General features: G+C 42.7%; 1 protein-coding gene across 1 annotated transcript; it reads left to right on the plus strand.

The window, feature by feature from the left end:
- The first annotated feature begins 9,095 nt into the window (after window positions 1–9,095).
- Window positions 9,096–11,709, plus strand: LOC101767696 (ABC transporter G family member 23). Its single transcript, XM_004962176.3, has one exon. It carries the CDS (start codon window positions 9,289–9,291, stop codon window positions 11,458–11,460), a length of 2,172 nt encoding a protein of 723 aa, XP_004962233.1. The 5' UTR covers window positions 9,096–9,288; the 3' UTR covers window positions 11,461–11,709.
- Window positions 11,710–14,689: the final 2,980 nt, after the last annotated feature.

Genomic DNA, 14,689 nt, shown 5'->3' on the forward strand with positions numbered 1-14,689 from the left:
CAAAGATTATGATATAATATAGTTCGAAGATCCACTGTTAAGAAACCTGCATCAGCATAGTTTGGAGGACTACAGCCTAGATGACTACAATCTAGGGGGTTAGGATTTTGGGGGTTAGGATTTTGACTTGAGTTATCTATGTGTTTAGTTAGTAGAGTCTGGCTGGACTTCAAGCATCTCTAGCAGATTCCCCATTCCCCAATCCAACTACCGTATTAGGAGAGTTGGTGAAAAAAATTGTGCTCCAGCGGATCCCCTTTACTATTTCCCTTTTTCTGATAATTATAAGAACAGACAATTAATCCACCCCAACTCACCCTAAATAAAGGAGGAGTTGTGACTCTCCCAATACGGTAGTTGGATTAGGATGAGACTATTGCGGAACTGCAAAAGCAACTCTCCCAATAGAAACAAATATTGGGACATCCCCATTAGCTAGTTATTGAGAAAGATTTATAGGAGAACCGCTGGAGATGCTCTTAGATGATTTTGGAGAGTTATGAGTCAAACTTATTAGGAGAATTGACTGGTGCTAGCACATCCTATATATGTAATAGATCAATACAATCAAAAATAGGAAAAACAAACTTCTACTTGCCTATTTGCCTTTCTTCTCTCCCTCTAACTCCCAAATCCTGCCTGTCCCCTACTTCATGTGTGCGTTGCTGCTGCAAACTGTAGGATTATTGACATGTCCAAGTGACACTGTCCAAGACTGTCTGTTCTATGTAGGTGACCTCCAATGTCGTCGCCGAAAGTCATGCTCCCTCTGCCACACATGGAGCTCCTAGACCATGAGTTGCTAGTAGGCAATATGGAACGATGTGATGCTCTTCAGTGATATGTCCAAAAGGATCTATTCAGAGTGGTGGTAACATGGAGGGTCTCCCAAGATGAGGATGAGCTTGGAAATCTCCAGCAACATTGTTATCATGGCGCTTAGCCTACATGAGCACACAACCCATGGCTTCCCGGCCTATGGGGGCACATAGTCGTACCTTGTGGCACATTGGCACCAGTTGCAAAGGTAGTGGTGGGAAGGAGGATTGGATGCGGCATTAGCACATCATTTATATCATCGATCACATACAACTTGTTGGAGCTTGCAGGGTGCACTTTGTACGTGCGGGTTTCAGTCTTGGCATAGTTCTTCTAAGTTTTAACAATGCTCAATGTAGGGGCACTAGAAAGAACACCTTTGGTAGCTCATGCTTTCAAGCAACTACAAGCATTTTTGTACATCATCGGTGGCAAGTCTAATGGAGGCCACAATGGCTCATTCCCAAGAGTTTGGGTAGGTACATAAATAATGTCCAGTTTGTACTTGTAGTTGAAGAATGAATTTTGTTATCTCCCTTCACTTGTTGCAAGAATGAATGCACAATACATTTTTATTTCAAATAATGCTAAGTTTTCCTCTCTCATTTGTACTCTTTTCTATGTAGGTGCATGTCTTTTGAGGCAAGCATTTTGGGACGCATATTTACTTTATTCCAAAAGGATCTCAGCTTTTAACTCATCCTTTTCGCTCACTGCCTCCTAGTCTTTTCCATGTGCAAGTGTGTTCCTCTGTTTGGCGCTAAAGGTTCATGCTCTAAATGAAACACTTCCAAGTGTTGTTGTTTCCTTAAGTAGTATTCTTACCTTTAGCGTCAAGAGACGAACACACTTCCGCATAGAAAGGGATGGGGTGCAGGGGAAGGGACAGGTTTTTTAGGGGTCTACATAAAGAGATAATAAGGTCTATAAGTTCTTACTAAGTTTAGCGGCATGCATTTTAGTCAACCCTTCGCTCAATTCAGTTTCCAAATTAACAGCACATATAGTTTTCTTCAACCAAGAAATTATTCACATCATCCTCTGTTTCTCCATTATCCTTTCCTATGTGCAAATATGTTCTTATATTTTTATGCATGAGGTGGCTTCTTTGAATGGAATGCACCATACTTTTGTAGTATTTCTGCCTTAAGCGTTAAGAGATAGACACAATCACTCATAGATAGGGGAATAGAAAGAATGAAAGAGGAAATCAGATAGAGAACCTCTTGCCGGCTTTTGAACCATGCATTTTGGATCTCCATGCTCCTTCGAACTGTGGAATATATAAGGAATCATATTTTACTTCACTCCAAAATATTATTTTGACCCATGTATTTCACTTTCTCTCACCTACTCATTCTTCATATGCAAGTGTGTTCCTCTACTTGACACTAAAGGTGGAGGCTCTTAAAGAAACACTTGTAACTGTTGTTAGTTCTTTTTGTAGTATCTCGATCTTTAGCTTCAACAAATGAACACACTCGCGCAATGACAATGAAGAAGGGTGTCTAAAGATCAAATAAGGTAGGGAACCACTTACTAAGCTTTGAAGCATGCATTTTGGCTATCCCTTTACAGGTGGTTAAATTGCAAATTTTCATATTACATACTCCCTCCGTTTAAAATTTAACTCGTTTTGACTTTTCTAGATATACAGCTTTTACAATGTATCTAGACATAACATATATATCTATGTACAAAGCAAAAACTATGTAACTAGAAAAGTCAAAACGACTTACAGTTTGGAACGGAGGGGGTATTCCTGCTCTAAGTGTTAAGAGAAATAGACAATAACACATAGACAGGTAAAGTTACCAGCAAAGAGTGAAAAACAAAATGAGGTAGGAAACTATTTGCTGACTTTTGAATGAATCATGTTATTTGGAATATATATTTACTTCATTGCAAAATATTTTTGAACTCATGTCTTTCACTCATTTTCCCTTACTCTCTTTTCCTTGTGCAAGTGTGTTCCTCTGTTTGATGCTAAAGATGGATGCTCTAAATGAAACACTTCTCAAGTGTTGTTGCTTCCTTTTGTAGTATTCTTACCTTTAGCGTCAAGAGACGAACACACTTGCACACAGAAAAACGGGGGAGGGGAAGAGGGGAGGGGAGGGTTCATCTATATAAAGAGTAAATAAGGAAATTAGAAAGCACTTATTGAGTTCCAGGGCATGCACTTTAGTTACCATCCTTCAGCTAAAAAATATTATCACGTCATCATCTCTCCCTCGATCCCTTGACTATTTTTTTATGCTTGAGGTGGCTGTTTTTTTTAATCAAATGCTTCCAAGTGTTGTGCATCCTTTTGTACTATCCGTGCCTTAAGCATTAAGAGACAGATAAAATCACTCATAGGTAGGAAAAGAGAGAGAATGAAAGAGAAAATGAGCTAGGGAACTTGCTAATTTTTGAAGCATTCATTTTTTATCTCCATGCTTGTTCCAATTGCATAATATAAAACAACGCATTTTACTTCATTCCAAAAGAATTCTCAATGTGTTAACCTAATATGTCTTTCCTTTTTCCTCCCTACTCCTTTTTCCGTATGCAAGTGTGTTGCTTTATATGATGCTAAATATGGATTTTCAGAATGTCGCTTCTTTTTGTAGGATTTCAATCTTTTTCGCATCGAGAAATGAACACACTTGAGCACACAGTATCTAAAGAGTATATGAGATGGGGAACCACTTACTGAATTTTGAAGCGTGCATTTTAATTTGGTTGTCCCTCTACTGCTGGTTAAATTGTAGATTTTCATATCACATATTATGCTTTAGTTAAAAACTTGTTTTCTTCATCTCATTACTTTTCCTCTTACCCTTTTCTATGTGAATGTGTTTCTCTTTTTTTTATGCTTGAGGTGGTTGCATTGAATCAAACATATTATGCTCTAGTGCCTGCCAGGCGTTGTCTGAATGCATCCCACCAAATGGATTACCAGAGTTATTCAAATATTGGAGGCTTGACGAATGGAATAAATCTTCTACAATACTTCCCTCTATGTTATTGGAGTTGAGATCCACATACGTTAGGTTGGGCAACAATGACACTCCTCTACAATCTCATCTATGGCTAGCTCCTCTTCCAACCCAGCCTTAACCCTTGCACTACTTCTCCGTTCGGCCACCCATGTGATGGAGAAGCTCTCCAAGAATAATGACCTTCTTAGCACCAGCATATGAATGGAGTTCAGACTCAGCCAACCATTGAAGTACACTACCATTGACCTTTGACAACATCGTATGCTAATGTTGCATTTGGAGTCTTGGTTCGACCTAAAAGCTCTGTTTATTCCAGGCTACTATGGAGTTATACAGGCGTTCCCCTGCCAGGCCTAAAATCATTGTCTCAAGCTTAGGTCTAGCCCGGTTCGTCTTTCTAGTTGATTTGAAATGTTTTTGTGCTAATTTCCATATCTCTTATAGTCTTTTGGTTGTCACATTGTAATAACGAACGGTGGCTTCATGTATTTTCCCGAGATGCTGTGGCTACAGTAATTTTATTCCTTTATTAACTACTATTTCTCTTATGTGCAACTGAAAGCATTATTTCAACGAGAACGGAGAAGCTATCAGGAAAATGGTGGCAAGAGAATCAGACAAGGTGTATGCTCATATAAGGTCATTGTGGTCGATAAATCAAATGTTAATATATATTTCAATTCATTGTTATTTCTCTGCTTACACGTCGAGCCACGTCATCCACAAAACCATGTGTTGGAACCTTTTCCATTTTCTAAAAAGAATCTACAAAATCATGTCCATGGGATTTTAAGCCTAAGTTCAGTCTCGTTCGTTCATTTATAATTATGGCTCGTGTCTTCCAATCTGATCTGCAGCCACTTTGGTCGCCCATTCCCAAAATCCATTGGCACCAATCCAGTTCGGCTGCAAGCATTCAATTCAATGAAGAGTGTGGGCATATGAAGGAAACTCGCAAAAAAATGAAGGAAGGGACAGACTTTGGCCTACCTTGAGTCATATTTCTAACATTCTGCTGTTAGCTTCACATTGTTGTGATCCACCATGAGTTGTGATGTGTTACGGTGCTACCTGGTAACTAGGGCCGATCCTCTCCATTTCTCTTTCTCCTGAGACAAAAGCAGTCAAGCCTAGTAACCAAGTAGGTGATCCCAATCCACCTGTAGGTTTTTTATTTGCCATATTTGGTAAATTAAGAGCAATTTCTTGGGTCACTAACTTTTGTATGCTTCCATAAATTTGCTACGTTTCCTTCCATCGATCCACATTGAGCAAATTAACTGGTATGCTTTTCCATCAATATGCATCTCCTTCCATTCTTTATCCAATGTTTGTCAATACTTCTGTTCTCTCTTAGTTGTGTGCATCCGTAGTTCACAACGTGCCCACCTTACGGCCAGCAATAGTCTTCTGGCACTGAATCAAGTCTTGGCTTCATTTCTAGGTGGCTCCATGGCTGCAGTGAGATCTAGGTATATACAGTATTCCTGCCTTTGCCAATGTACACCACTAGAAAAACGCCTTCAGTACCGGTTCCTAACCCCCCTTAGTAGTGGTTGTGCAACCGGTATTGCTACTTCGGTACTAGGGGGGCCTTTAGTACCGGGTCAAATAACCGGTACTAAATGTCTTTTTTTCTATTTCTTTTCTCATTTTCTTTTCTATTTCTTTATTCTATATTAGTATTTCGTATTTATTTCCTTTACGTATACTAGTTCTAATACACTAATATATATAAAGTTATATTTATCTATAATATTATATTTGATATAATATTATATATATAGACATCTTCTGCATTCACATTTATGAATAATATTACATTGCATCAACACTTAAAGTTCAACATTTGGATCAACTATTCTGAATTCGAGTCCTGACGGTGATGCAGATGTGATCCATCATTATGACTAAACTATGAATAAATTATATTTTTTCCACAATTTATTTAGCTCAAACATAACATATAAATGAAAAGTTTCTCCATTGTAGCTTATTTTTAAAATGACTAATTACATACCTTTATTTCATCTTATTATTTCTATGTGCCATAATTTATTTCGCTCATATTTGCAAATCACTAAAATATGAACAAATTATATTTTTCCCATAATTTATTTAGCTTATATTTGTAAAGGACTAAACTATAAAATTATTCCTCTAACCTCATATCCTTTGACTAATACGAAACATAGCATCCAAAAAAATGTAGCTTATTCTAAAAATCACAAATATGAGCTCTAAATAATACATGCATATAAATGAAAATTTTCTTCATTGTACCTTATTCTAAAAATCACAAATTACTCTAGCTCTAAAGTATAAAATTTAGTATACTAACCATGTATCAAGGGAGGATGAAGTTTCTAACCTTTAGAACACTTGAATGAGTGAAATCCCCACGAAATGGTCAAAAATCCAGCAGCACCTTTCCTATTTCAAAATGAATGGATGAAGCCCGAGCTAGAGGAAATGACTCGGGCAGGAGGAAGAAGATGCCTGATTTATAGGAGGGTACTAATGGGTGACCTTTAGTACCGGTACTAAAAGGAGTCACGGGGGGCTCCTGGGGAACTAGCCATTAGACCCGGTACTAATGTGAGTCAAAAAAACAACCGGTACTAAGGGATAGGACCAATGCTCAGATTTCCAATAGTGTATAGTAACAGGTTTTGGTTCGAGCAAATCATGCATGGTTATCATCTCTTAGAGGTTCTTGTCATTTTAATCTCAAACTAATATTGGGTCTTCCCTGTATTTTGTTTCCATGGTTGCCGATAATAAGGAAGCATGGTTTTGCCAATGTGGTAACAGGTTTTGGTTCGAGCTAATCATGCATGGTTATCATATCTTAGAGGTTCATGTCATTGTAATCTCAAACTAATATTGGGTCCTTCCTGTATTTTGTTTCCATGGTTGCCGATAATAAGGAAGCATGGTTTGGACAATTTTGTTCACTGATCAAATTCAAGGCTTTTATTTACACAATGTCTCTTCTTTGGCCTATGTTGTAGAAATTTTAGGACAGGTTTGGTAGAGCTCCACTTGCTCCCGAGTATCAGTGGAAGCTGATTTTGATAGAAGTGATTCTGTGGTTAAAAGTGAATATATGATTCACTATGATTAACTTTATGGAGAAAGGATTTTTTTTAAGAAATGAGTTTTTTCAACTTCCAGCCTCTTAGTTCATTTCAGTATAGAATCACTTTTTTTTTGAAACTATGTGGCAGAGCTTCTCATGAATTCAGCCTAGAAGGTAGAAGCTGCTAAGAGAGAACAGGCCCTTAGTTACACTTAGAGAAGATACAATCTCTAACGATTCAAAATGCGCAATTGGTCGCCATTTTCTGATCATAAAACAATGTGATATACGACCTTGACATAATTCATACCAGGTTGGCATCTCTGAAGTTATTCTGCGGATTGACTATCGATGATTGTCTATTTCTTAATTTGTATCAGACAGTAGCATTAGGTTGGAGCTCTATTTTGTTTAGCAGCCTGCTGCGTATTCTGCTCTGTGCTATCTATTATCCTCTTATTTTGGTTTCACTTAACGTCTTTGCTGCTTTGACGACAATTTACATATCCAAGGGATAATTTATATCTGATAACGATCAAAACAATAAGCTTCCATATTTATATAGTTTGCAAGACCCATATGTGAAAAGACGTCTTTGAAATTCCGACAACAATGTGAAGGGTATTCAGCTAGTATCTATACACTTAGGGGTGTTTGGTTTCACGGACTAAAGTTTATTCCCTGTCACATCGAATCGAATGTTTAGATACTAATTAAGAGGACTAAATATAAGCTAATTATAAAACCAATTGCACGGATGGAGGCTAATTCGCGAGACAAATCTATTAAGACTAATTAGTCCATGATTTGACAATGTGATGCTACAGTAAATATGTGCTAATCATGAATTAATTAGGCTTAATAGATTCGTCTCGCGAATTAGCTCCATCTGTGCAATTGATTTTGTAATTAGTCCGTATTTAATACTCCTAATTAGTATCTAAATATTTGATGTAACAGGAACTAAACTTTAGTCCATGGAACCAAACACCCCCTTAATTCCCTTAATTGACAAAAGGAACTGAATTGGCATGGTTGGTCAATGACGTGACTATATTTTAAGTTATGCTCGAAATAGGAGAGGCAAGTTGTTTAGGAAACTAGCAAATGCACCCTATAAAAATTTGTTTGGATAAAATCACTCCATCCCAATACATATGGTTTAGAGTAAAAAATGAGCTAATTTCTCTTCATTCCTCCTAATGTGTGTTGATTGGGGAGGGTATTATCCTGTTTCCAAACGAGACCCTAAATGGGGAGCTTGCACTTTCCTGAAAGAGGACCCTCTCATCTTTCCTTTTCATGCGTGCAAAGTATATGTATTGTAAATGCTTAGTGGCAGCTGGTTGATCTATCGAGCAAGGATACCATTCTTAGGATATGTTCCTCCTAGTGTCCCTTGCAAGGTCCAAGATTCAAAGTGGTCATTATATCGCGCAAAAGATTTGGCGGTCATTGTAGGTCGAGGTGCAAAGTTGTCCTGCAGGATTTGATGTTCTTATTCCACTTGGCTTTTGTTCCTGGCTGCACGAGCGACGTTGACTCGGCAACTCGCACAGATCGTTTTGGACTTCTGGTCTCTCTTGGAGGGCTGTTCCTGTGATGCTGCTCATGGTCCCCTTACATGCACCGGCAAGTGGCAACCACGGATATTCACATGGATTCGGAAATAATTCGTCTGAGCGGAATTTGGCACCGATGCCGGAACAACTTCGGATGCTAAATTTATTTTACTTCCTCCGTCCTAAATTGTAGGTCGTTTTGATTTTTGTCGTTTTGGTATTTCTAGGCCTAGATATAGTCTAGTCTAAATATATAACAATATCTATAAACTTAGAAAAGCTAAAACGACCTACAATTTGAAATGAGGGAGTACCACGCCAAGTCACCTGACAATTAAACTGAACCTGCTGGTGAAATGCAGTCTGTCGAACAGAAGGAAGAGTGTCACTCGGGTAACTCGAAGGTCGAAGCTTTCACCAACCGTTGTATCCGCTCGGCTCGGGTGCCTGGTATCCAAGCAGGTAGTAGATACGCGGCGCGACCAGACCCCAACCACACGCCACGAAACGCGAGCCCCGTGGCCGTGGACCAGTTCAGCCAGCACGCTCGCCGGTTTTTGGTTAGGCGTGCTTAGGTCCAACCGCCAAGAACGCTGGGCCATGGCCGTTAGACCGTTAGGTCACAGTAGCTAGCGCGTCGCAACGGCCCCAGGCTCAAACGAGACGAAACGAAACCGTTGCCCTCACTCATCGTCTTCGGTCTCTGCTTCTCTTTGGTTTTCTGCTCCCATTTGCTCACCCAAACCACCCTAACAAGAAGCTGCCAGCTCCCCTCGCTCTGATTTGCGTGATCCATGTAGCGGAGCAGGTCTAGAAGCTCGGCACCGGCAACAAGGTAATGGTGGTGTGCCGCGACATTTCGTGGGTGCAAGCGCATGGATGCGTAACACGTTCAAGCAATCGAGCTGGGATTAATTTGCAAATGGAAGACGACGGCAGCGGCGAGCTATATTTGCTGAGCCGCTTCGCGCCGTCCTCGTCGTCGCCTGCTCAGCTGCGAGGCGTGGAGAGAACCATGGATCCTCACAAGGACCTGTCGTCGGAGCTGGACCCGGCGCTGCTCATGTCTGCGTCCACGTCCTCCTCCTCGCCGCCGGACTCCGCCTCGCCATCCTTCTCATTCTCCCACCCGTCCCCGCCCCACTACACCCTCGCCGTCAACGACCTCTCCTGCCCCGCCCCTCGCCGCCGCGCCTCCATCCTGCCCTCCTGCTTCTCCGCCAACCCGGCGAACCCCGACACCGGTGCCGGCGAGGGGCTGCTCAAGTCCGTGTCCTTCACCGCCACCAGCTCCAACATCCTCGCCATCGTGGGCCCCAGCGGCGCGGGCAAGTCGACGCTGCTCCGCATCCTGTCCGGCCGCGGCACGGGCACCGAGATCGCCAAGCCCGGCACGGTGTCGCTCAACGGCCACGCCGTCACCTCCCGCGCGCAGCTGCGGCGGCTGTGTGGATTCGTCACGCAGGACGACAACCTCCTCCCGCTGCTCACCGTCCGGGAGACCATCCTCTTCGCCGCGCAGTTCAGGCTCCGCGCTGCCGCCACGGCCCAGGAGCGCCTCGACCACGTGGAGGCGCTGATGCAGGAGCTGGGCTTGTCCGAGGTGGCCGACAGCTACGTCGGCGGCGGTGGCGGGGGCGGCTGCGGCGCGCCGGCCGCCCGCGGCGTGTCCGGCGGCGAGCGGAAGCGGGTGTCCATCGCGGTGGACATCGTGCACGACCCGCCCGTGCTGCTGCTGGACGAGCCCACGTCGGGGCTCGACAGCCGGTCCGCCATGGACGTCCTCGCGCTGCTGCACGAGGTGTCCCGCGCGCGGCGGCAGGTGGTGGTGCTCAGCATCCACCAGCCCAGCTACCGTATGCTCGGCTACATTTCCTCGCTGCTCCTCCTCTCCCGCGGCGCCGTGGCGCACTCCGGCACGCTCGGGTCGCTGGAGGACGCGCTGGCGCGGCTGGGACACAAGATCCCCGCGCAGCTTAACCCGCTCGAGCTCGCCATGGAGGTCACCAACGAGCTCCAGGAGGACCGCGCCAGGTTCCCCGCGCTCACCGCACGCAACGACGACGACGAGGAAGACGAGATGGGCCTTGTCAACCACGCCGGCCGCGGCCTCGACGTCCCCGACCAGGGCTACTGCAGCCGCTTCACGGAGGTCTCGGCGCTGACGGTGCGGTGCTGGCGCACCATGCACCGCACGCGCGAGCTCTTCGCGGCGCGGGCGGCGCAGGCCGTGGTGGGCGGGCTGGGCCTCGGCAGCGTCTACTTCCGCCTGAGCCCGGACAACCCCGACGGCGTGGCGCTCCGGCTGGGCCTCTTCGCCTTCACCCTGTCCTTCCTCCTCTCCTCCACCGTGGAGGCCCTGCCCGTCCTCCTCCACGAGCGCCGTGTGCTGATGCGGGAGGCCTCCCGCCGGGCCTACCGCCTCTCCTCCTACGTGGCTGCCAACGCGCTGGTCTTCGCGCCGTGCCTCCTCGCCGTGTCGCTCCTCTTCTCGGCGCCGCTCTACTGGCTGGCGGGGCTCCGCGCCGAGCCCGCCACGACCTTCGTCTTCTTCGTCCTCGCCGTCTGGCTCATCGTGCTCATGGCAAGCTCGCTCGTGCTCTTCCTCAGCGCCGTGTCGCCGGACTTCGTGATGGGGAACGCCCTCATCTGCGTGTTCCTGGGCGTCTTCTTCCTCTTCTCCGGCTACTTCATCCCCAAGGACAGCATCCCGAGGTACTGGGCGTTCATGTACTACGTGTCCATGTACAGGTACCCGCTGGACCTGCTGCTCATCAACGAGTACGGGGGCAGCGCGGCGGGCAAGTGCGTCGCCTGGGTAGGAGGAGATCACGGTGGCGCCATGGCCGGCGGGGCGTGCTTGAGGACCGGAGCCGACGTGCTCAGGGACAGGGGCATCGACGAGGGGATGAAGTGGGTCAACGTCGGGGTCATTCTGGGGTTCTTCCTGCTGTACAGGGTCATGTGCTGGGCCGTGCTCGTCAGGAGGGCATCCAAGACCACCCTGTGATCTCTTCAGCGTTTGAATGGTTCAGGGGAAGAGCGCTCTGTTTCAGCATGCATTGTCTTCTGTTTGGAGGTGATGGAGAGTTTGCTGATTAAAATTGGTTCATGTAATATCGATTATTGTATTCCGATCCTCTTTTATGATTTTTTGGGCTATTTTTTGGGTTGGTGTTAACTAAGAAATGTCAAATGTGATGTTAATCTGGGCTACCTGGAATATTAATGTATCTTCGGTAATAAACCAGTTCATTTAGTGACAAATTGCTCAAGCTCGGCTCGTTAAGCGCGACAGGCATGAGCTAGCTCGTTTGTTTGACCGCAAATTGGACGGAGTATTTCGGCGTGGAGAAGCGCTTGGTGAACCAACTCAACAACAAAGTACACCAGCTACTAGTGACCCGAAATGAAATTGGATACCGTGCCCAAGCCCCTAAAGAAGCTTGACAGAGTTGATGAGACAAACTAGTAAGATAACACATTGTGCTGGACGCTGGCCCAGTGAACAAAGTAATGGGAGTCCTGCAGACGGGATAACCACCTATTAAGGTGACATTTTTGTTTTGTCATGCATCATTGTATCAATTCTTTCAACAGTTTTTCAGACGATTGCAACTTCTTTCTTTCTAATAAACTAACCGCTACATATATATAACAATTTCTCTACATTAATACAATCGGTTGAAGCATTAATTAACCATACTCTATCTTAAGGTTGACTAAGTTTATAAAAAGATAAAATTTCAATATTTATGATACCAAAAATTACCATTAGATTTATAATGAAATATATTTTCATAGTATACATGTTTGGTGTAATATATGTTGATACTTTCTTTATAAACTTTTGGTTATACACTCAGACTTAAGATAGTTTGACTTAGGACAAAACTCAAAATGCGCTCTTGGTGGGCTGGGAGTAGTTATTAGGTGAAAACGAAGCTAGCTACAATGCTATTTTAGGGGCTGTTTGGCAATTGGTGTTAAAATTTAACACCCGTCACATCGGATGTTTGGATGCTAATTAGGAGTATTAAATATAGGCTAATTACAAAACTAATTGCACAGATGGAGTGTAATTCGCGAGACGAATCTATTAAGCCTAATTAGTCCATGATTTGATAATGTGGTGCTACAGTAACCATTTGCTAATGATGTATTAATTAGGCTTAATAGATTCGTCTCGCGAATTAGCACAGGGTTCTGCAATTAGTTTTATAATTAGCTCATGTTTATTTCTTCTAATTAGCATCCGAACATCCGATGTGAATAACTTTTATGTGTACCTTGCAATTTTATGTGTACCTTGCAATCTTTACAGACGGTGATGCTTTCCCATCAAACCATTGTTTAGGAGAAAAATCTAGGACATATTTCTTACCCAGCTCATCACATGGTGGCATGTCCCCATAGTCACAATTCAAACTCAAACTTGATATGAATAGGTTCACCGTAAAGACCATTTTTTTTCATGATATCATAGCTTCCATTCCGGGGTTAAATTTTTTAACATACACAGGTATTTTAGGAGACACATACGAATGAAAGTTCATGAATTTAGAATTCACATTTAATCGAGTTTTTACTCACAACACCTATATAGACGCTATGTAATTGCTATGCATTATTTGTGATGGACTTCGGTTACTAATTACTTTATATGTTTTTATCATCCAGCTTCATTTATTAATTTGCATCGCCCTCTGTGTGTGTCCAATTTCTGTTTAGTTGAAACATTAGCTTGAGCTATGCCAGCTCTTGTTTCAACCCATCTATCTTAAATTCATGAACAATCTAGGTATTGGTTTCTCAATTTTGATCTTAAATACTGCAATTTGTAAGATTTTTTGTTTGTGTGTTAAAGTTGAAACTCTGGTCACACTGCACTTTTAGTAAGAATATAATAAATTTATCTAAAGTAGTAACTTATATCTCAGTCATGGAGTATTAATAAAATTGGACATGGTTTGTCATTGTCATGTGACTTGGAAGGAAACATGTTTCATGATTGCTAAATACATAGCTAGAAATCGATATGCTCATCGCTCCCACGCTCCCTACATGCATGTATACATGGCATGTATGCACCAGTGTAGCCAGGAATTTGCACCTTGGCATTCATTGTAAAAAATGAAAGTTCAATGCAATATGGAAGGTGTGAACTCTATCTAGGAGTTCGGCTCAATTTGACACTTAGAACATGAGAGTTGCCGAGTTGAACTCAACTAGATTGCTGGGAAGCAGACCTGAGTTGGGTTAATACATGTATATACTATGTACAATCAGTTTGTTTAAAAAAAATCTATGGTACTCACATGAATACAGGTGCATACCCCTGCCTACGCCAGTGCATGTATGGACATATATCATGCATGTATGCTTTGAGTTAATCTTTTCCCCCAAATATTAATAATGTATATAGTGTGCAATTTAGAAGAATATAAACAAGGGCCCTTTAAAAAAATTCAGAATGTCGACGATGGCCAATTTAGATGCATACCTAGGGTGTTTTTTAATAGAATTATTTTTCAATAACTGGAGAGGTAGGTAATTTAGTTGATATTAGTTGTTTTAAATATTTTACATAATGGTAGAGGTTGGTAATTTAATTTGGATATAGATTTATGGATATTTTAGGTTATTTTCCAAGAACAGAAACGATAGGTGGCTGTAGTACAAAATGAGATCCAATTGGGCATTCTTGGCAACTATGCTCCATTCTACGAAATCGATGGTGATATGTTCTGTTTTTTTGTGGGAGTTTTAGGAGTTATATCGCTTTTTCTAGCTCATACGTGAGAACTATAGTGAAGAATTCAAAAGAACTAGTAAGAGAGCCATATCTTTTACATGAGAAACAAGATGTACATATATCTATTGAGAATATCTTGGGTGCCTAGCACTGAATATAAATTTCTTAGACATATTATATATGTTAGGATCACTAATTGCCAAACTTTTCTATAACCTCAGCGGGCTTCTACCCGCCAAAAAAGAAAAACTGCGGACTTCTTGTCACTGTCCTTGCCAATGCCAACACAACGAATTGAGTGAGCGACGAGAAGCATAAAAGATTAAATTAACCTAGCAGGTTTTGCCTATATTACATAAACCTACAGAATAGTGGGTTGTCTTCCCACAAAACTACAACTTTATGACTATTCTCCTTTCATGGTCAATCGGGCCCACGTGTTAGCCACAATTCATCAATTTAACATGTGGATCCTGCTGGACAT

Source organism: Setaria italica, chromosome III (genome assembly GCF_000263155.2).
Source record: "Setaria italica strain Yugu1 chromosome III, Setaria_italica_v2.0, whole genome shotgun sequence".
NCBI lineage: Eukaryota > Viridiplantae > Streptophyta > Magnoliopsida > Poales > Poaceae > Setaria > Setaria italica.

Excerpts from the sequence above, each read along its gene's own strand:
- LOC101767696 (XM_004962176.3), top strand. The coding sequence starts at position 9,289 with ATGGTGGTGTGCCGCGACATTTCGTGGGTGCAAGCGCATGGATGCGTA.